This window comes from Simochromis diagramma, unplaced genomic scaffold (assembly GCF_900408965.1).
Source record: "Simochromis diagramma unplaced genomic scaffold, fSimDia1.1 OVJJ01000603.1, whole genome shotgun sequence".
NCBI lineage: Eukaryota > Metazoa > Chordata > Actinopteri > Cichliformes > Cichlidae > Simochromis > Simochromis diagramma.
In genome coordinates this window covers 7403614-7426714 of record NW_024387414.1, presented here as the reverse complement: position 1 = coordinate 7426714, position 23101 = coordinate 7403614, and the positions used below count along the sequence as shown (strand labels likewise).

General features: G+C 38.6%; 2 protein-coding genes across 2 annotated transcripts; one reads left to right on the top strand and one right to left on the bottom strand.

Moving 5' to 3' along the window:
- Positions 1-9214: 9214 nt before the first annotated feature.
- On the top strand, positions 9215-15407 carry larp6a (La ribonucleoprotein 6, translational regulator a). Its single transcript, XM_040010994.1, has 3 exons — positions 9215-10049; positions 11729-11927; positions 13335-15407. Exons 1-3 carry the CDS (start codon positions 9283-9285, stop codon positions 14427-14429), a joined length of 2061 nt encoding a protein of 686 aa, XP_039866928.1. The 5' UTR covers positions 9215-9282; the 3' UTR covers positions 14430-15407.
- A 2769-nt stretch (positions 15408-18176) lies between these two features.
- Positions 18177-22816, bottom strand: tm2d3 (TM2 domain containing 3). The gene is made up of 6 exons (XM_040010995.1): positions 22671-22816; positions 22149-22235; positions 20587-20741; positions 20279-20453; positions 19594-19669; positions 18177-19477 (listed from the first exon to the last, which is right to left on the bottom strand). The coding sequence occupies exons 1-6, from the start codon at positions 22774-22776 to the stop codon at positions 19312-19314; spliced, it is 765 nt and encodes a 254-aa protein (XP_039866929.1). The 5' UTR covers positions 22777-22816; the 3' UTR covers positions 18177-19311.
- Between the last annotated feature and the right edge of the window lie 285 nt (positions 22817-23101).

Below are 23101 nucleotides of genomic sequence, written 5' to 3'. Positions count from 1 at the left end.
CTGATCCTGAATATTTCTTATTTAATATTACTGCTAGTGAGTCAAGATACATAGCCTATAGAAAACATCTACTGTGCTCTGGTGTCAGAGTGCATCCTGCCTGATTGATGCTTTTGTGTCTTGTGGGGGTTTTTTTTTTTTTTTTTTTGAGAAATAGCCTGCTGAAATATGTGCATGACAAGGAAAAACAATTCATATTACTTTATCAACTCCCGGTTTTTAACTGCTCATATCTGTTTCAGGAAGAATTCTGCCCTCTTTCAAGTCTTTCCACATATTTAAAACATGTCATTCCTAAGTTTGGGAATAATTTTAGGAATAAATATGATGTAGACTATGTTAGAAAAATGTATACTAACACAATAAGGGCAGGCAAAATTACCTAGAATTATCTAGAAAAGTAGCAACATCTAACAACTTGCTTACTATTTAGACTTTGAGGGAAAACTTCCTAATGGCAGACCTCCTTCTCCTTCTCCCTTCTAACTCCTTCTTAGCTATTATTCTGCTTTCATGCACATAGAATTACAGCAGAAGTTGTGCTGCTTCTGAATTTGATCGCAATACATTCTTTATCAAAATATGTGTCAGGAATAATCACAGTTTGCCACAAAAGGTTCAGCTGTGTTCATGTATTCATATTTTTGTCTTTTAAAAAAAAGCCCAGTTGTTGAAGAAGAAAGACCCGGCCATCATTTAGTGTTATGTAAGTGTTTTTGTCATTCTCCTGTTTAAACATATGTTTAAAATGTTTCCAAATCATTAAACATAAAAATTATAAATACAATTTTTAACTTAAAATCATATATCCTGATCTAGATACTTAAAGTTGGTAAAAGAAAAAGAAAAAAAAGAAAAAAGAAAAAGAAAACCCTCAAAAATAGCAAACAATGGATTCCATATCAAATTGTCATTTTTGAAAGAATACATAATATATATAAAGAACCAAGACTCTGTAACAGCTGACCGCATCAGTTCAGTTTAGCTGACTGTGGACTCTTTAAAAAACTGCTAAAACCTTTTCTATTTAATCATTCCTTCTGTCTACATTCTTTTGTAATTTCAGCTGTACAGTGCTTTGACTGTGAAAAACAATATATAAATAAACTTTACTTACTTACTAAGTAATCAAAATACAATCAAGTACTGTAACTATAACCTGGTCTCACATCTTGCAAATCTAATTCAGGCTAATTATGTTTACTTTTTTTGTATTTTGGGTTATATAATTGTGATTACATGTAATCCATTACTAAACACCCCTTAATTTGTTTATCTTTTAATACAATATATTATTGCCTTGTAAGCTATTATTTCATACCATGTTTACATCAAGGTTATGTCACAAGTTAATTTGTTTTTGGTCAAATTATCATGAAACAGTAGAACTGGGGTACTGAAAGTAGTATCCCAAAGCAGCAGCACTGGCTCTCTAAGCTGCTGTAATTAGTCTTTCACTTTATAAGCTGCATCTGACAAAGTACATACATAACAGAGAGTGGGCAGTACGAGGGTCACTTGGGGCTATCCATGTTTACAGAGTATTGAGTCTTGTTTCCATTTTACATCACACTGAAGATCATTCTCAGTTAAACAGGTCAGGGATAGCATTCAGCCAATCAAATATCCCCTCTCAGAAGACACCTATCTCAAAGTTAATGCAGAAGAAAAAAGCACTGCTTTGACATAGAGGTAGACCAAGCAAAAACTATTAACCTTTGCCCTGGTCAGTCACACCAACTTTTGAGACTGAGGTAGAGTCAGTGTTTTCAAGCCAGCCAACCAACAGAAGAAAGTTAGATAGGTCGAAAGAATATGAGCAGCAGTATCTTCCGCATATCCTAATTGTAGTGTAATGTGTAATATGTAACACAACTAAACAACATTTGCATATAAAACACATTAGCTGTGTATTGTATGCACTTCTCCCATCAAATTTCTGAATACAATTAAACCAAAGTATTTCAAAACCCTGTAATTACTTCGACCTGCACCTGTGAAAATATTGAGGGTTTTTTTTCACTACTTTATTGCACTCCATATAATTGATGCAGTGCTGACAAAAAATAAAATGAAACGCACATTAACACTCGTAGCAGACCTTCTGCACTGTTTTTCTCTGTAAGTATAAGAAAAGGCACAGGTGCAACACATAGCACTAATTATGTTCTATTTAGCTGTGTCGGTAAGTCATAGCTGCAATTTTGGAATTTCTCAGAATGCTGATTCATCCACAGCATTAGCTTCCTGTACCCTCTTAACATTTTATCTGTGCAGCTACCTGAATTAGAATGACAGTTAGTTAGTTAAAAGTATGTGGTGTATGTAACACAGGCCTAATAGATCTAAATTAGTTTATAGACATAGCCATACTTTATATGGCTGCTACAGAAAGTACACAACATGTATGAGTACTAAGCTGAAAACAAAAAAAACAAAAAAAGGGAACTGAATTAAAAACACAAATTGCTATACTGAGTTGATGACTGTAGAATCAGAATAAGAAAATACACTGGCCCTGTTCCCAAACTGCTTTTTTAGTGTCTACTTGACCATTGTCAAGTAGAGATGGAAAAATACTATTTCAAATGTATTATTATTGAGAGGGATTATTATTGATTGGTGTATTTTGGAGAGCATATGTACAGTTTTTTTCTCTTAAAGACAATGAACTAGATGACCTTGTGGTGCTCAAAGGCCAAAAAAAATAATTTTGAAAAACTCATCCACGGTGTTTCTTCTCAGAAATCATCCACTTGTTCACAGAAAATGATGCAGAACCCTTGCTGATAATCCAGTGAATGCTTCACTTCTTTCATCATGTTACAGCCTTATTCCAAAATGGATTCAGTTCATTTTACCTCAATATTCCATTCTCAATACCCCAAAATGACAATGTGTAGAAAGTTTGTTTGCAATTCTTGCAAATCTTTTAAAAATAAAAAAAAATAAACATTAACAAACAGTACATAAGTATTCACAGTGTTTGCCATGACACAAACAAATAGAGGTCACATACATCCTATTTCCACATTTTGTCAGATTTTTCTACAACTTGACTGGAGTCCATCTGTAGGATGCTCAGTTGATTGGACATGAGATTGGACATAGAACACACCTGTCTATGTAAGGTCTCATACTCGACAGTCCCTGTCAAAGCAAGGAAGGGAACAGAAAAATTCCTGTGGCACTGAAGGACCCAATAAGCACAGTGGCCTCCATCCTCCATCATCAAATGGAAGAAATTTGGAACCACTAGGTCTCTTCCAGGCTTGTATTGTAGAGAGGACTCAATAAAAAACACACCCTGTGTGGAATTTACCAGAAGGCATCTGAAGGACTCGACCATGAGAAATGAAATCTTGTGGTCTGAGACAAAGAATGAACACCTTGGAGTGAATGCTGAGTGTCATGTCTGGAGGAAACCAGGCACCACTCATCACCTGGCCAAAATCATCCCTGTAGTGAAGCATGGTGGTGGCAGCATTATGCTGTGGGGATATCTTTTTGGCAGCAAAAAGTGGGAGGGTTGAGTCAGGGTAGAGGGAAAGATGGGTGGAGGAATGTACATGCTTGATGATAACCTGCTCCAGAATACCCCATCTCCCAACAGTACAACAAGCCAAAGCACACAGCTAAGATAATAAAGGAGTGGCTTCAAGACCACTCTGTGAATGTCCTATCAGAACCAGAGCCCAGACTTGAACCTGATTGAACATCTCGTGAGAGATCTGAAAATGGCTGTGCACTGCTGTTCCCCATCCAGCCACATGGAGTTTGAGAGGTTCTGCCCCAAAATAGGTGTGCATTCTTGCATATAAAGCTCGTTGCATCATATGCAATAATTGTTGCCAAAGGTGCTTCAACAAAGTACAGAGCAAAGTCGGAATACAAGTTATATTTTTGTTTTATTCTTGTAATATCGTAAACAGAGGGTATTTTGCACCTTGTCTTTATCCATAGATTTACCAGTCTTTTCACTCTAAGAACCATTTAATCCAGGGGGTGGTTAGTCAGCAGCCTTGCTAAAACAACAATTGTCATAAAATAGATTATGATGTATTTTCAGCCCTTTTTACTCTGGCAGTAATAAGCTGTTGCTAAGTGAAGACAAGTCCAGATTCATCAAAAGGGACATCCCACACACTGCCTGTCATTGTCTATTCATGAAGCACAGGCTGACACATATGATGGGAGGTGATGAACAGTTTGAGTGGCAGGCCATATTGACAAAGTACTATTTAAATTTAGCTCTATATAGACAGATATTTGGTGCTCTAATTCAGATTGTTGTTTCCTGGACAGAAAACAGACACAGCACCAAATTTTTGTTTTGCAAATTTCTGCCATTACATATTTTGTTAATACATCAAAAGTTTAAATTGGCCAAAAAACAACTACAAAAGATTATAATTATAGTTAACAAAGATCAAAGAGGTAGATACGTCCACACATAAATATGAAATGAGTACAGCTTGCCCTCAAACATTTGAAATGTGAACCTGAAAATATCACATTCTGTATAGGTCTGACATACAACACAGCAAAAGGTACATATATTGTTGGTTGCCAGAGAAACGTATACCCTCGGGGGATGTGTTTTTTCATCATGAAACAACAAATAATCAAAATATAGTGTAATTGTACCAGCAGTGCTGATTTGTTGGCAAAAGCACAGTGTGGCCTTTGCCTTGACTGACAGATGAAATCTAGATATACAAACATCATTTCTAAACATTCAAAAGGAAAAAAGAAAGAAGTGTGTGTATGCCTGCATTTCTCATGCTGTGGGGATATAAAACAGATCCCCTTTAGTCATATTGAAGCGATCTGCCTCCCTGCTACGGACAAAAAGCAACCCCCATGTACGTTTACATGGTTACAGTGTAGGGCGAACATTTGGGTTAAAGACAGAGAGACAGAAAAAAAGAGAGAAAGATTGCAAGGGGGTGACTGAGTTCGCGCCAGTTTTTCTTGTCATTCAAATCGGTTAGCAAACATTTTTGGTTAACCCTTAATAGCTGAAACGATTTATGTCACATCACAGTTTGTGTAAAATTAAATGAACGTGACAATGAGGGGTTAATCATTTTAAACATTTATTTCCTTGTGCTTCTTTAAGTATAACTGTAATTCTGTCTTTTTGCCTACAGACAGATTGTATGATCCACAGTATCATTATATGTTACATAACAAGGTCAGTGTTTGAAAAAAAAGTGTAATAAGAGAAAACACACAGTGTAACAAAACTGAAAGAATTACTTTAATGTATGCATGCCCAAACAGCACTTTATTTGTCATGTGGATTGGAATAAGTGGGGACTAGCAGGGTTACAACCGTGACTCATTTCTTCAAACAGGAAAGTAAAATAGAAACATGAAGGGGAAAATTTGCCTGGTTGTTCAGCACCATTCTTTCGATCATGTGAAATCATACCAATAATGGCAGGGTCTGCTAAAGAGACGAGCATTAGTGTACATCCTTACATACTTAAAACAACAACAAGACAGCAACATCAAAAATAGCAAATAAGGTTTTCACAGTGGTACTCTTTCTATTTAAGAATCCTAAACTCAGCTGGATATACTGCCCATCTGAAAGCTTTCTCTGAATTAAATGAGTCATTTTAAGTGGTTCCTTTGCTTTTAAACATTTGCTAGTGGCTGTCAGGCTGCACAGCTGTGCTAACATAAATATAGTAACATTAGCACCAGCAACAAAGATAAAGAACAGGCAACGTGGATCCAAATGTCATAGATTTAGGGGAAAGGTCATGGGGTTACACAAGTTTTTAGGGTAATGTCAGTTCAAAATTTCATCATAACCCATCCTAGAGCTGTTGAGATGTTTTAGTCCAAAGTAATGAAACCCAGAAACTGACAAAACAACACTGACCAAACAGGAAATGTCAAAGTTATTGATTGATTGATTGATTGATTGATTGATTGATTGATTGATTGATTGGTTGGTTGGTTGGTTGGTTGGATCTTTATTTTGAACATGTTGAAAAAGTACAACAACATAGAAGTAAAAGAGACAAATAAACAAAGCAAAACAAAAGGAAAACGAGCAACCACAACTACAAATAACTTTCATGTTCAAAAAGGAGCAGGAAGAAGCACAAGCTTATTTAATCCCACCCCTTTTCCACTATCTAGTAATCAATAGACAACAGAAATACCTCCTTGCAATTACATTATATGTTATGTGTTTTTTTATTATAAATTTTTCATATATATACATATATGTTTCTATCTATCCATACATACGTATATACACATACACACATTTTCAATAACCCCAGTAAGACCTCAAAGGATACACAACCTACAGATATATATACCCATACCAACATACCTGTGCACCCGCACACACATGAAAATATTAGACAAGAACACCCTATCAAATCTCTACCTCCTCCCTGTACCCTGTAAAAACCATATCCTTAAACCGCTTTTTAAACTGCGCCATGCTCGGACATTGCTTCATATCTTTACCTAGTCTGTTCCACAGCTTCACTCCACACACAGAGATGCAAAAACTCTTTAATGTTGTACGGATACAAGGATGTTTTAAATTTAATTCCCCCCTCAAATTGTATCCCCATTCCCTTTTAGAAAACTGTTTTAGAATATTGTCAGGAAGCAGGTTTTTTATTGCTTTATACATAATTTGTGCAGTGAGAAAATGAACCAGATCTGTGAATTTTTGATTTTAATAGAAAGTTATGAGCATGACTGACCTCTGCTTTGAGGTCATAATACATTGATATATTTTAATAATATGGTAACATTTGTCTTCTGAAAGTAAATCTGTAAAAATCTAAAACTGAGAGGTTTCAGTCCTAATGACTGGTTAATAAGGACTCACACAGCATCAGGAATTCAAGCTTTATTTTATAAAATCAATGCCATATTGGGTTGGATTTAAATCAAAGGCTGGACAATTAATCATTGGTGACAGCACATTTGCTTCCTTACCAGAGCCGAACCTTTTCCTTTTCATTACTCTATAACTGAATACCAGAAAATTATTGTCTGGTTTACAAACCTGCCTGTGGGCATGCAGGTTTTTAAGGCCATGGCACCTGACCTATGGAATGCTCTTCCCGCTCACATGAGATTTGCTGATTATACAGACTTCAGAAAATTAGCTAAAGGCATATATGTTCACTGGGGTATTTCAGTAACATGTTTTATATCAAGTCTGCTATTGTGCAGTGCACATTTTGTCATTTCATTGTTATGCTCTTAATGTTGTTTTAATAACTGTGCAGTTTTGAAATCTATAAATATGTCTGTATCTTTTAAATTGTTTCCAGACTTTGTATGCATTAGATTACTTTATATACTCTGTTTGTGACTAATTTAAATGCCCAAGTGGGATTATACAAACAATCTAATCTAACTGAAAACAGAAAAGCTCAAAAAAGTGGGAAAAAAGGAGTGAAAAACTCTTTAAATTCCCTCTTTCATGGTTAATGTTCAGAGTTTTCTTGGTCCAAGAAGTAGAAAATACTCATCATGAAAGATGAAAGAGTAAGATGTGGACAAAAAAGGTGCCTCCAATCAAAGAGTTCTGATTTTTGAAACTCCCCATAGTTCTTTTTTACTTTGTTTTTGTTATGAGATGCAGATGAATCATACAGAGCCACTCCAATCACATAAACAAGATTTTTTTGTACCTCATTGTAAATTTTTTGTAAACACTATAAAGAGATGAACAGATGTTTGAAAAAAGAAATGAAAGTGGCTGTGGACTGCGGGATTATTTAGAGGTTTTTACCATGAACACAATCACCCTAACAGTGTTTTCTGACTTCTGTTTCACAGAAAACTTTTCTAATTCACTAGATTTACAAACCGAAAAAGACAGAAAACACAAATGCAATCCTGGGTATTTCTACAAACTGGCAGGCTCTCTCAGTTGATCCTAGCAGACAAGCATACAATAAAACACTAAATGCTTTAGATTATTTGTTGGCAAACTTTTCTTTCCTTTCTCTCACTCATTGTCTCTCTCCTTCCCCCCTTCTCTCCCCATGTTGCATTGTACACAAACTGGAGCACTGTATGGCATGTGGTGCAGAGAATGAGTCAGACTGCCCACCAGCTGTGAGCCTGGCTTGCCAGTGGGGAGGAGTAAAGATATTTCACGCAGGGCTGCATGACATCGATGTGGGTGATTTGCAGGGTTATTAGCTGAAAGCCAATGGCTAGCTGCAAAAATGGACCTCAAGTAAAGCCTATAAAAAAGTGACCATATGATTATAATTATAATATTCCAGCTGGACACCTACATACATTTCCTCTACAACAGTAATGAAATCAGTGACTCTGAAAATATACTTTATTCTTATTAAGGGCTCAGGGCCTAAGTCAAAGAACAAAAAGTTTCACTTTTATATTACTAGTTTCATTAAAGAGCAAGCAAAGTAATAATTACAACAGAAGTATGGTTTGGTAGGAAATGCACACATTTTAAATAAAAATGTTAAATATTTACTGTTTGTTCTTTTTACTTACATCAACAATGGTCACTGATATTGGCAATCATTTTTGGAATTAATATTCTTTGGATTAACTTATGGTAAATGGCCTGTATTTGTATAGCGCTTTACTAGTCCTTGAGGACCCCAAAGCGCTTTACACATCCAGTCATCCACCCATTCACACACACATTCACACACTGGTGATGGCAAGCTACATTGTAGCCACAGCCACCCTGGGGCGCACTGAAAGAGGCTTATTTCAAATAAAATTTAACAAAAAGTAAAAATCCTGACATGGCTTCGAAACAGTATATTGCAATAACTTAGCAGGAAAAAAATTCTATAACAAGAACATAAAACTGTTTTTTAAAACCTTAAACTGCCAGTTCAGGGTGGGTTTCAGTGGGCCCGTACATTTGGCCAGTTGCATACAAATCTTGAATACATCGTTTTTGAATAAAGTATAACAGAATAAAACAAATATAACGTTTAGTTATCTGTACTTTTAACCCCTTGCCGCCTCTACCGTTCCCGAGCGGCTACTGTTGTTCAACTTTCCTGCTTGCTTTGGGGACATGTACCTGTAAAACTTGCCTCCTGCTTGCCACTATACGCTAAAACCCTATTATCCAATTAGCAGCGTTAGCGGAGGGGTTCGTCCTTGGCACGGCAATTTTCCAATTAGAAACACGTGAATTTGCTCCCCTACTTAGAGACATGTGGCCGGGACGTTCGCGTTTTCGCAGACTTAGGCAACACTCTGTCTGGGGGGAAAACTAAAAATCAAAACATGTACGCTTTGGTGAACGCCTTCATGCGTTGCCTCTCCTTTCTCTTTCCTCCTTCTTGGCTTTGTGTCAGCTTTTGCTTGTGGGTTGGGAATGAGTGCGAAGAGACGCTACAGCGGCCCAATCCCAGAGCTCGTTTCAAAAGCAGAGAGCCTCTTACATATGAGGAAGTAAAAGCAGCAGCAGCAGCAGAAGCACAAGGAGGCTCCAGACCGTCGGTCTCACCAGGTCCAGACTGCGTCTCGCTGGCTGCTACAAGCCCCGCTGCTCCTAAGGGCCCTTCGTCGGGTCTGATTTGGATCGGGGGTCTCTGGCGAGCCGTGGAGCGCGTCTTCGGAGCCCCCTGGGTCCTTCTCCGCCATCACCTGTGCCCGAAAAGGCGACGTGCAGCTTTGGGCGCCCAGTATCCTGTCTGTGCCTTCGAGTCGGGTAAGATTAAAAGCTTCCAGAGAGGCGCTGCTGCTGCTGCTAAAATCGTGGACGTGAAGGGACCGGGTGAAACCACCTTTACTTATTCGAAGAATATGAGCGGGTCCGTGGGGGTACCCAGTGTGAACTCAACGGAATGCGCCTCGGATGCGTCGGCGGAGCAGGGCATCGATGAGGTAATTACCGTGGACCAGCTCTCGCAGGAGATGGGGACGGTGACGATAACAGTGGCCATTCAAGCGGCTGAGGACGAGGAACCCGAGGAAGTGACATCCAATAATGCTGACTTCCTCGGAGGTAGCTGTAGCGAGGACGAAATCGGAAGACATGACAAATCGAGGTTTGTGTTATTTGCTACTTTAAGTTAATTACCGTAATACCTAGTGCTGTGAAAACTCAAACTAATTAAATCATATCCTACACGTTTATGTGAAACCTGTTAGTTTAGTTGTTCAATTCCCTCCAAAGAAGTTCAGCAAGGTTGGAAGTAAAACAAGTGACTGTGTTAGTTCTTACTGGAGCCCCACGAGTGTCTTTGTGCTCTGAATTTTATTCTTAAGCTGATGACAGCACGGGAGCAGCTTTGGCACAGTTGGACTGTTTTGTTTCAGTATAAGAATGCCACTCACATGAAAGGCTATTGTAGAAATGTCACAAATTCCAACAGGTGCATCACAGGCACAACAAAACCCGGCAACGAGTGCAGTACGAGAGATGAAAATAGATGGTTACAATTGGGAGAGTAAATCCTCACAGACACGGGTGAGGGATATTATTATTTATTTTATTGTCTTTTGGGTTGGAAGTGTTTAACCACCTGTAGGCAGCATCATAGCTATAAAGCTAGACACCTGAGACGGAGAGATAAAGGATGGCACCTTCACTTTAATCTAATTCCCCTGCGTCATGGCCTGCTATTTTTATCCTCTGGCCTATAAGGTCCCTACTTGAACTACATGCGCAAAGAGTGAGTCAGTGATAGAAAGGCCAAAGGGGAAAATAAATCTCTTTCTTCATACCAAGCATTTGTTTACTTGGAGCTACTGAGGTGTGACCTGTGTGACAAAGGGCTCGGTAACGCCTGCAAGCTACTGCTTTACAGCACGTTTTTCACACAGCTGGTATTTTAATTGGTTAAGGTCTAGGAATCGTTTTTGGGACGTGTTAAATGTAAGCTGTTGGTTTGTTAGTCTAATATTCCTCCTGCATTCCTCCAGAGAACTTGTGTAGAGTGACCTGAAAATAAATGTATAACTATCTAATAATCTCTTGCGTTGTCTTTGCTCGTGCCTCTCGTCCTATTATTTGAGGAATGCAGGAAGGTATTCTCTTCTAAATTCTTGTCGTGCTTTATCTGACATCCTGGGGAAGATGTGGGCTCGTGCCAGCTGTATGGTCAGTGGGCTGGAAAGCTGCTGAGCGAGGGTGTGTGAGGGAGGAGGCTGGAGGAGGTGATGAGTCATCCACAAAATTTCATTCAGACCCTCACTCTAATCTGTAAGACTACCTGACTGTGCAGCTTTACGGCAGCTGTCAGGCTGCTGTCAAATTATGCCTCAAAGCTTCAGTTATGCACTGTTGATACCAGTTTTTGTAAACGGTGTGAAGTTGATGTGGTGAACCACCATATTCTATGTGGGAGGGAGAGCCTGTGTCTCTGGCCTTCAGATGGAGAGGTCTTGGCAGTTTCAGGACTGGCGGGACACTGGTGTAAAGGTCTGGCACTGAGGCATGGTGACTGTGGCTAGAGACGCAGCTTGTCAACTGCTGAAAGAAAAATCAGGAAGGAGGGAAGCAAACGGTCAAACGCTTCTCATGCCAGCATGTTGTTTGGAGAAATGACAGGATAAGATTGTATTACTGCCAAAAACTTGTAAGCCTCTGGCTTATTGTATTAATGAAAGTAAAATGTGTAACGGTTGTAATGTTGGTGGTTGAGGATATGAAACATTCTGCTATTTCGGTAACGCACTAAAAAAGGTTCTCTGGCCATGATGCATGTTATCTTCCCACACACAGTGGTGCCGGGACCAGCGGAGGAGAACTGGAGGAGGAGAGCTGGCAGCCCCCGGATCCAGAGCTTATCCAGAAGTTGGTTACTCAGATTGAGTACTACCTGTCTGATGAAAACTTGGAGCATGATGCCTTCCTGCTTAAACATGTCAGACGTAACAAACTCGGGTTTGTTAGCGTCAAGTTGCTCACCTCCTTCAAAAAGGTAACGGTGGCAAAATTTTGGGGTAGTCTAGAAACACGGGAAAGGTCTCATTTCAGTACACATCAAACTAAGGTGGGAAAGTACACACGCTCTTCTGCTGCTGGCTAAAACGTACACAGCACATACTAAATTTTATACTAGAGACTCAGAATTTTGTCTTGTATTACTATAGATTAGCCAGTGTGTGTTGCGTTGCACATTGTGATTTATAGTTGACCATAATGAATAAATTAACTTTTAAGTAATGCTGAGAGAAAAGGTAGTCTTAGAATTGAAATATGGATAAAGATGAAAGTCATTTTTATCTCCTAGTGACAGAAGCTTGTGAGAGCTGAATAACAATGACTGGCTGCTTCTAGTGTCAGCATGACTAGCTGTTGCTGTTTGGTGATATTCTCACGTTAATTCACAACAGCTTGTGCTAATTTCAGCTCAATTCAGCTGTGTTGGCGTTTTTAGATCTGTTTGCACAGATTAAACTTAGATTGTATTAAAGATCATTCACACATTTATTACTCTCTACTCAATATCTGTGTATAGAAGACTAAACTCTTGACAGATTACATTGGCCAGAAGAAAAATACTGATGTGCATTTTCTAAAAAAAAATAAAAAAAAAATTCTGAATTTGATAAATAAAAATCTTTCCAGGTCAATATTTTTAGACTCAAACAGAATAGTGCTACAGTTCAAAATAATTATTTGCCTTGCACTTGGTGCAGGCTCTGTTCTGAAAAAGCCAACTGTCATGACTGGTTGCTTCTTGCAAACAGTTTGAACAGCAGGTGGGTGGGACTGTCCTGATGACATCCAAAACTTGTACCTGAGAGGATCATATTGACATTGTTTTTTGTTTGTTTGTTTGTTTTTTTTAATGTAATAAGTATACACCTGTGCAACAGTACATGTGGTAGATGATAAAGAACGTCATACTCCTTACTCTAGTCAGTTTAATTTTTCCTTCAGTGCAGTATCAAGCAATGTACTCTATTTGGGTAGTGACAGCTGTAGACCAGTTTAAGGCATAGTCAGATACTTTAACAGAGTACTAGTCACTACACGTTTGGAATGCACTATATGGCAAGCTGACTATAGTAAGGGATGAGCACTTGCTGATTTAATCTGAGTCAACCATGAGCTCAGAATCGCTGAGCTAAAACATAACTTTGGGCAATATAGTAAAGTCAGAATTTTTGGCTTAAATTAATGGGTATAATTAGAGATTTAGGAAGTATGACTAACAAGAAGCTGTGAAACATTGTTAGTCTAGCCTGGTGACAGACTGAAGTTAGCATGGCAATTTTTACTGAAGCTTAATAACTCATAATTAAAGGTAGTTTCACTGAAATTGTGACCCGATGGTCACTGGGTATATGACTGTAACAAAGATTTTGTTTTTTTTCCCCAGGTGAAACACTTAACCCGTGACTGGAGAACCACTGCTTATGCTCTGAGACACTCAAAGATCCTTGAGCTGAATGATGAGGGGCGTAAGGTGCGACGTAAATCCGCAGTACCAGTCTTTGCCAGCGAGTCACTGCCCAGTCGCATGCTACTATTAAGTGATTTGCAGAGGTGGCCAGAGCTGGCTGCTCTCACTAAGGATAATGGAAGTGCTGAAGGAGGAGCCACTCAACAGGAGCAGCTGATGAAACTGTTACTGAAAGCATTTGGAACATACGGTGCCATTGCCTCTGTTAGAGTCTTGAAACCTGGGAAGGACCTGCCGGCTGACCTGAAGAGGCTGAGTGGTCGCTACGCTCAGCTGGGCACTGAAGAATGTGCCATTGTGGAGTTTGAGGAGGTGGAGGCTGCTGTTAAAGCCAACGAAGCTGCGGGGAGTGAGAACGGAGGACCCAGTTTACTGGGGTTGAAAGTGGTTCTGATTGGCACAAAGCCGCCTAAAAAGAAGGTACCAAAAGAACGACCTCGTGAGGAAGGAGGGATGCGGAAAAGCCGCTCTCTAAACAGCCGGGTACGAGAGCTTCAGTATCATGGGGACGACTCTGCTTGCAGCTCTTCGGAGACAGAGAGCACCCCTACATCTCCCAGATTGGCTAGAAAATCCCAGTCGTGCAACAAGCTCAGCCCCACCACTGCAGGCATTAGCTTCCAGAATAATCACCTGAGTCCAAGTATGTCCCCACGTAACAGCCCCTGGTCTAGCCCTCGTGCCAGCCCGTGTTCTCAGCGCAAATCTCCTCATTCCCACAAGTCTCCCTTAGCTGTTGAGGGTAGACTGAGCCCTGAGGCTGGACGTCGTTGGGCAGATTACTCCTCAGACAGTAGCCTCACACCTTCAGGGAGCCCGTGGGTTCAGCGGCGGAAGCAGGTGGCATCACAGGAAAGCAGCCCGGTCGGCAGCCCGATGCTGGGTAGAAAGATCCAGAATGCTGATGGCCTGCCGCCAGGAGTAATGAGGCTGCCAAGGGGTCCTGATGGAACTCGTGGCTTTCACTGTGTGGCGATTGAGAGGGGAAAGACTGCTGCTACTCAGACTTGATATGTGGAGCCTCATTATGTATTCGCTGACCCCCCCAGAAATAAAATGAGATATTGGAAATTTAAACAGTTCTTGGCCATGTTGCTCAAGCCCCACCCCACATTTCAGACTGTGTAGATATATGATTTTTTTTTTTTTTTTTAGTGCATCAGTTTTGAGTCTTTGTTATATTTTTATACAACATTTTGAGTTACCATGGTAACATTAGTGATTTACTAATGGAAATTTGAGTGAATGTAAATTAATATTGTTTTGAGAGAGAACTTTGAATACACCACTGACATGAACCATGCCACCTCCATTGTATGAGAGCTTGTTCTACTTGGGGTGACCTGGAGGAAAGAATTCAAAATTATTATTTTTTTTCTTTTACCTTTTTTTTTTTTTTTTTTTTTTTTCTTTTTTTTCTTTTCTTTTTTTTTTTTTTTTTTTAAGTTGGGGGGGGGGGGGGGGAGGATTGTCTTGTCCTCTTGTATGTGTTTAAAAAAGGAAAAAAGATCTTGTTTGTGGATGGCGTATAAATGTGCAAGTCTCACAGGCACATGGACTCGATAGAGATATCGCCATATGCCTTTTCTGTGTCTGTCTAATGTGAGTTCCATTTTTACAAACTACTTAAACTGAGGCCATAATTGCTCCACTGCCACAAAGATTGGAATGTTCAAATTGGACATTATTTTTGTAAATTTGTTTTATTTTTATTTTTGGTACACTTGGTTGGAAAGGTTCTCCTTATCCCTATACATGTTCAGCAGTTAGCTGCTTGATTGTTGCTGTGCCTTTTTTTTTTTTTCTTTTTTTTTTTTTTAAGTTTTACTTCTCCTTGCCATGTTCTCATCAGTCTAAGCCCACAATGAGGTTTGAGGGATTTTCAGGTCGGGCAGAATAGATGCTCTTATGTTCTTGCCTTTACATCTGAGATGGGGTATTTGTACACTGCAATTCCTATTGTACAAATAAATCACTAAATATGCACTCTGCCTGAGTTCTTTTTGTGACATTACTTTTGGTCATTTCAAATGAACACGACTAATCTTATTTTTGACTTCAATATGTGAGCAGGATTAAGTGAGATGTTGTTACTGTGCCCAGACTGTAGAAGCTATTCCAAACTTGGAAAGCAAAATTGGCTCATTCAAGTTGTTGGGTTTTTTGTTTTTTTAAATGAATTGCACAGATGGGAGGATGATGACATTTTTTGGATTATTTGATCCTATGACTTTATCATTGGATGGATATATAGCAAACCATCTGAGAAAAGGAAACATGGGGGGGATTATTTAAAAAAATGCAACATGTACTTGCAATAAATGATCAGTATTCTAGTATCTTGCTATGGTAATATGCAAACTATCCATTGAATTTAGATTAAGACAACCTTTCGTACACATACCATTCATGCACTTAACTCTGTCAGGTCGCACAGCGACTGCAAGTGAACGGCTGTTCTCGAGTCTTGCCGCAGCATCTTAATTAGATTGAGGTTTGGATTCTGAAGTGACTATTGGACAGGATCATTGTTTTAGTACATTCCTGTCTAAATTTGGCTTGGTGATTGGTGTTGTCTGCTGGGGAATATCACATCTGTCTTCTTTGTACACTGCAGCATGGTTCCCCCCCCCTGAGTTTGTGTGTTTGCTCAGTTTATGTAAACATTATTTTACAAGCCTTTCAGGGTCTGCTATGGAGAAGCATGTCCATGTTGCTTTCCTTATACATTTACATTTTTCCTGCAGATGTTCCTTTTCTGCATTTTACATACAGATTTTATGTATTTGAAAATTGCTAGCCACTCAATGACTACAAAAACAACTTCCTACCACAATAGTGAAATATCAGAACAAAGGAGGCCAAAACCAATTGTTTGTCCTCAATTCAGATATTTCAGAGCTTTGTTTTCCCTTTTGCACAGATAAATCATCTCTGCTCATTTGTATAAAACTAATTACTCCATTGTGATCCCATGTTGTTGCAAAGCCAAATGAAAAGATACAATAGTGGGTATTACTTTTTATGAGCAATGTAATTTGTGCCTTGTCCTCAGGCGGTTTCCAATAGTTCTGAGCAACCATTTAGATATGAAAGAAGGGACCGTGCTGTTGGATGCTCGTAGAGCTGTTACGACTTTTAAATTCATGTGGTTGCATCATTCTGTTGATCCACTTTTTTGTTAGAAATCTTATTTCCTGTGGGAGTAAGCACAATGGGAGGACACAAGCTCTTAGGCAGTGTTGGATGCAGAGGTTCAGGGACTATGCTCTAAAATTCAGAGATGCAATGGGACTAAGTGGGGTTGCGTAAGAGAGGGATGAATAAACTTTTGTTCTCTTTGCATGATTAGCAATTCAAAATTAGGAAGTCGTGATACTGTCTGCCTTAAACAGATAATATTTTGGCTCAACTCCATGTAACTGTTAATGTTAGCAGTGAGAATAATGACTGTTTGAGAAAAGTACCACAAGATGAAACTATTATTCTCATATGATGATTCTCTATAATAACCATTAGGGAGAGTTTCATACTTACACCAAATAGGATAAAGACAGATAATAGAAAAACCAACTATCACAGGGGCCATTATTTGTAATTGGGCAGTGTGCAGTTACATATGAATAAAATTATTTAGTAAGGTCATTACGCTATTTATTTAGGACTTGAGAGAATTAGAAGGATGTGGAGAGTACATTTGTTAAAGAATAAAACTTCACAGCTTTTCATATGTATTAAGTATTGTATAACTTTATGTAACACCACTGTGAATTAAGCAGTATACTGCTCAATTACTCCATCATTGCATTGCTAGTTATTTTACATGGTTTTAAAAGCCTGTACCATATAGTCATGTAGTCATATTGCACACATTTACACCATTACCTATCTATGCTAAACCCACTGACTAATTGTACCCATCAAGTTCACAGTCCAGATAAATCCATTAATGTGAGTATGTAACAGTACAGCATGATTCAAACTGAGGTAAGGCTGGAACAGTCAGTAGGAACAAATATTATCAAGAGTATATTATGGATGCAGAGTTGAAAAGCCTCTGGTTGGTGTTTAAATTACAGCTCTCCAAGAAGAAATAATCACTAGATGTCTCCTCCTCAACTCAGAGAAGATGACAAACACTTACATCAGTCTGTGGGAGGGAGCTGTAGTGACTACGAGTGGGTGGAGTAAAAATTGGGGAACTAGAATTAGGGTGGAGTAAATTTACAAAGCTCAGCAAAGGAACCAATTGGAAAAGTCGTATCAAAGCCCAAGAACCTGCTAGAAAGGAAATGTTTTTTTTCCCTTTCTTTCATTTTTTTTCAAACCTTGTTATGTAACATGGTGGCATATATATTTATATCAATTTTAGAATTACAGCCTAATGCATTAACTGAAATAACCATTACCCTCTGGATAAACATTTTAGCTACAGTCCCCTGCAGCTATTCAGTGCCTTGTTTATGGGCTCTTTAATGATATTTTATTAAAAGGGGAACATTGCCTGGGCACTGCATTACCCTCCTGGTGTCACAAACCTGTGGGTAATGAAGGTTACTGGCACCTTTCACTGTTTAATATATATATAAAGAAACTGTCCTGTTCAAGTAATTGTAGTTCTGCTGTAATCAACTGAGTATGTCAGTATATTTGTGTGACCCTTCAACTGACAATATTCACCTCTTATTTTTCTTTCAAAAATTCTCTGGTGTTACCATACACTATAAATACATTTAAAAAACACACATGCACAGTGAATTGGTTAGCAGTGCTGTGTACATTTGATAAACAAATATTTCACAATTTTATTTTCTTAACTAAAAAACAAAATTTACAGTGCCCTTACAGAGGAAAAAAAAAGCAACTTAAATTGACACATAAAACATATTTACATAATGTGGGTGAATTAAAAGATTTTACAGTGTTAGTACACAGACTTCTGTAAAGGATGATGACGATTTCACAGAAAATTGCCACTTAAATGCAGAGGATATCTCCAACACGGAAATCACAAGGAGCCGAGTTTGCTATTGCAGCACATTTCAAGCGTTTCAATATTTATCACAAACACAATCATACACCGATTGTTATCTGTTCTGCAACTGAAATCCAACTACATGCTGCAGGAAGAGACAGTTACACTACTTCCTTGTGGTTTACTACCCAATGCTGTTGTGAGACTATAGTAGCTTTCATTTATTAAACATATGAACTTTTATAAAATAAAATGTACCCCTGTTTGGAGAGTGTTCTTACAGTTGTGACCTGCACTGCTGAATGAATGTAGGTGAAGAAATAAAGTACATGCTGAAATAACTGTTCAGGTTGTCCACTGAAATGACAATCAATAAAAAAAAAAAAAAAACGCCTTAAATCCCTTCTGCACATTCATACTTTCAGGATATAAATATCACCTTTCAATTTGTCCTTTGTGTGGTGACACTATAAAATTCTGCATGGCCATGGTTACCATTTGACCCCTATTGAAGCATTTAACTTGCAACAAGAGAGAAGCAATGCACAACTCCAACGGAGTTGCTCCACAGGAAACCACAGCTACCTATCAGCAAGACAGAGCCTAACCACTAGTTAAGTCAAAGAAACTGGACAGAGGTAATTACCGGTTCCTTATACTCCTGCACAGCACCATCTGCGCAATCTCAACAGGACATGGACGCAGAATGATTGGGATCAATCTGATGGTTGTGTGGGTAGAATCATCGTTTGTGTGATGAGGAAAACACTTCCTGCTTGTTAGCAGATGGGATGAAGACGTGTTACACAGCGAGCTTAGCCAGCCAAACGTGCTAAGAACACAGCATCTCAGCTCTTCAGTCCTTTGAGAGTGAAGCAGTGTGAAGAGCAAAGCCAGCCATGTCCCCAGGGCTTTGCTTCAGATATAGAGAGAACCGTCAACGGGTCCTACATAACCAACCCCTATTAGAAGGACGTCAATCAAAGTCCAAATGCCTAGGCCTCCAAAGCTGAACAGTTTGCCCAGACCCTCTCTCCACTGGCCCAGGTAAAACCGGTCCGCTCCAAAACCACCAAGTGTAATGCTATGGAAGGAACCAGAAAAAAATAAGTTTCATCACATATCCTAATCAATAACGTGTCTTTACATTTCCATTATTTAAGCTTGTTGTAATGGTTTTAATATTACTGTCAGTTTTACCTGAGTGCTAACGCTGTTGACCATTTGTATCCACCAGTCCAGTTACAAAATAAACGTTTTGGAAAACGTCTTTTACCTAAAAAGAAGTGAAGACATAGTGAATGCTTTCATGCACAAACAAGCAACATTTAAACAAGCTGACTGAAAATACAACAAACATTACATCAAAGATGTCATGTGGAAATTTAAATAAATCCTCGCCAATCAGCTGATCTTAATGCCAGCTCACATCCGCTGATGTGTTTCCACCCTGCTGATAATTCGCATATGGGGCTATCCTGCATACATATGCTGCTGTGTCTGCAAGTAGCTTTGCAACCCACCCCAACCCCAGCTTCTTCACTTTATGGTGTTTCTGACTTAAATGTCTGCAGTCACAGATGTTTTATTCTGTGAAGAGGTCCTGCTCTGCTGCTCTACCTGCCTGTGCGGTTTCCACAAATGGCTGAGCAACCATAAGGGCTCTCTGGACAGAACCCAAACATAGCTCTACTGCAGATGAAATAACAATCATACTTTGACTAACATTGTCCTGACTGAATAGGAGTTTTCCTTTAATAGCAACCATGAATGAAAACCAGTTTAACTTCATACTGTGGACAAAACAGTTGCTGCTCTAGACTGCATGACTTTAACTGATGACTTTAGAACCTAATTAGGCTTTATAGTGGATCCTTGATCATACCTAAGCAATGTACATGATCTAAGACATCACAGGTGGCATTGTAGCGCTTGCGTGGGCAAGAGACTGTCATACAGTTGGTGGAGTTTGTGCAGCGATACTGGGAAGGGTCCAGCTGCCAACAGAACTGACAGGTGATATTGAGAGAAAAATTGGTTTGCTGCTGTCCAGACTCTCCCTGTAAATACAAAGAAGAAAATAAATTTCACTACACAGCAATTTCCAAATTAAAGCCTTACTAACCCTCTTAACAAACAGATAAAGATGGTACAGAATTACTACAGACAAGAATATTTGACAATATTACTCACTATGCAGTGAACGCCTTTTTTGGGTCTACAGGTAAATAAAGTTGGTTTGCCATATGTGCACTTGAGATGGTAATCGCATTGAATGCAATGAGCTGGCAGGCGGTGACACAAACCCCCACTAGGACATTTGGATGTGTCTTCATCTGCAGGAAACACTACAAAAAGTCCACCACAAAGTTGCATTATCTATTTTAAGACATTTTCAAGCATGAATAATAAATATTTTATGCAAAGTAAGCAGGCTTTCATTAAATCTGGCTGCTGGTTGTGGCAACAGGCCTGTGACTTTCAAAGAGGGCAGGCCATTAAAGAGTCCTTGAGCTAAGCTATTTAGTCTTGATTGCTACATTATAGCTGCATGCTGGGCAGTAAAGGGAAACTGTTGCTGCTGTTGTTGAAAAGCAATTAACTTAACAAATTCTGGTTGAGATCAAGACTTTACTTAATGATATGCAGGTTAACAAAGAAAAAAAACATGCAATACTTAGACAATGGAAATTAATTGTGTCTGAAGTAGGCAGTATTACTCTGATTTTGCACTGTATTTTATTCAGGTTCCCAGACAACATGGACATTCTTAAATATATATAAAAACCTGCAGTTTACATTCGCATTACATACAGGAAATACAAATTTATAGTGATGCTCAAGCATGGGAAATAACCAACTTCAAATATGTCAAGTCCATCACAATTGTATTTCTCCAAGCTTGGTTGTTTTGTTTTTTTAATCAGTGCTGCTATATTACAGCACAACTCAGCACCCCCAAGTCTCATGCTGTTTCCATCCTGTGTTCAGACTCAGAAATAATAATGTTGTATAGATGCTAAAAAGTGTCTAGGTCTACCCTTTTCCCCCCTTACAAATAAGACTGAATTAGGGAATTGATAAATAATCCTGATGTATGAGCAAAATCAATAGCAGCAGTGCTACAATGAAATCTTACCAATATCTTTAAGAAAATGTTACCTTTAAAATACATTTCAAATAATCCAGCATCAACCTGTGACAGGTGTGCCATGCTTTTTGCCCTAGAACAGCCCTAAGTCTCCAGCTTTTAGCCTTCATCCCTCTAAAGAAAGGGGTTTGAGTTCAATTCATGAGGCATGAACTGAAAGTCCTGGTTAACAGGTTATTAATGGAAAACTGAGCTTGCTTACTGCTTAATAGAGCCGCATTTCTTTGTTGTTAAGTGCTAGAAAAAATATTAAACAGAACGTCCTCTTGATGTACAAGTCATATCTTGTCACATAACTTCTTTATACAAATGAATCCTCAATTTCTATTTGAACCAAGCGAGGACTTGTTTTTCTAGCTTCATTTTGGACTACTATTCAAAAACTCACACTCAAAGATTTAAATTTGGAGTTCAGGAAACTCTAATATTAACCGTTGTGAATGCGGCCCTTAGTCAATCTGTTTTTTAGTTTACAAACAGTAAACTAAAAACCACACAATATATAAATTCATTATTAATTAAAAAAAAAAAAAAAAAAAAAAGAGTTAAATAAATAACGTTACAGTCAGTATGTTTAATTTTGATTACTGACTGCAATATTTACCTGAGGCTGCATCGGGGACCACCGGACTAGTGATGAAAGGTCCATCTCTTATGTAGTGGGTCTCAACATTAGTTGTGCTCAGGGAACCTGACAACAAAGCGGACAGGTCATATATGGTTGAACAGAAATTAGAAGTCTAAACACGCGTAAGCAGCTACAGACACTGGTTTTTCTTTTAATAAAACGTGCTAATTATTGCTTTACAATAATTTTAGGAAGCTACTACACAGAAGCTACTCGCTGACATGTTCTGTCATGCTACAAATTAGCATAAACAATGAACTGTTAATTGTCATAGCTTAACTTGCATACGACACAATTAACAAAAGGTGTTTTTGTAAAATAAATTTTGAATCCGTGTTGCTCACTACAGCCAATGTTTTCATTGCTACCTAGCTAAATAAACCAGTGTTATGCTAACTTGCTAGCTAACCACCTCATGCTAATTCAGTTGGGGAAAGGTAACGACCAAAGCGAGACATATATGCGAACAGATCTATAAGTGTATTATTGTAAGCATACCGTTAACACACTGTAACATAAGGTCCATAAACAATACGGCGATAATTCCGTAGCTTTTAAGGCACCGTCCTCTGTCCGGTCTCCAAATCTGACAGACAGTAGCCATTGTTACCGCAGAGCTAAAGAGAGCTGCATTCACGTCATGTAGGAAACTGGAGTGCTAATAGTCCTCTGATAGTTTCAAGCACGGAGATAGAGCAGTTTTTGTTTTGTTTTCTTTCTTTGTTTTAAATTAACAAAAATCACTAAAATAAAACCCCAAATAAGATCTGAAAATATTTTTCGTTTGAGGTCATTCTAATACAAATTAAAGGTTAGGCAATAGGAAAAAAAAAGACTACCGGTAATAATAATAATAAGAAGAAGAAGAAGAATAGCCACTTTAATGTAAAAAAAAAAAAAAAGTAAAAAGAAAAAAGCAAAACTATTAT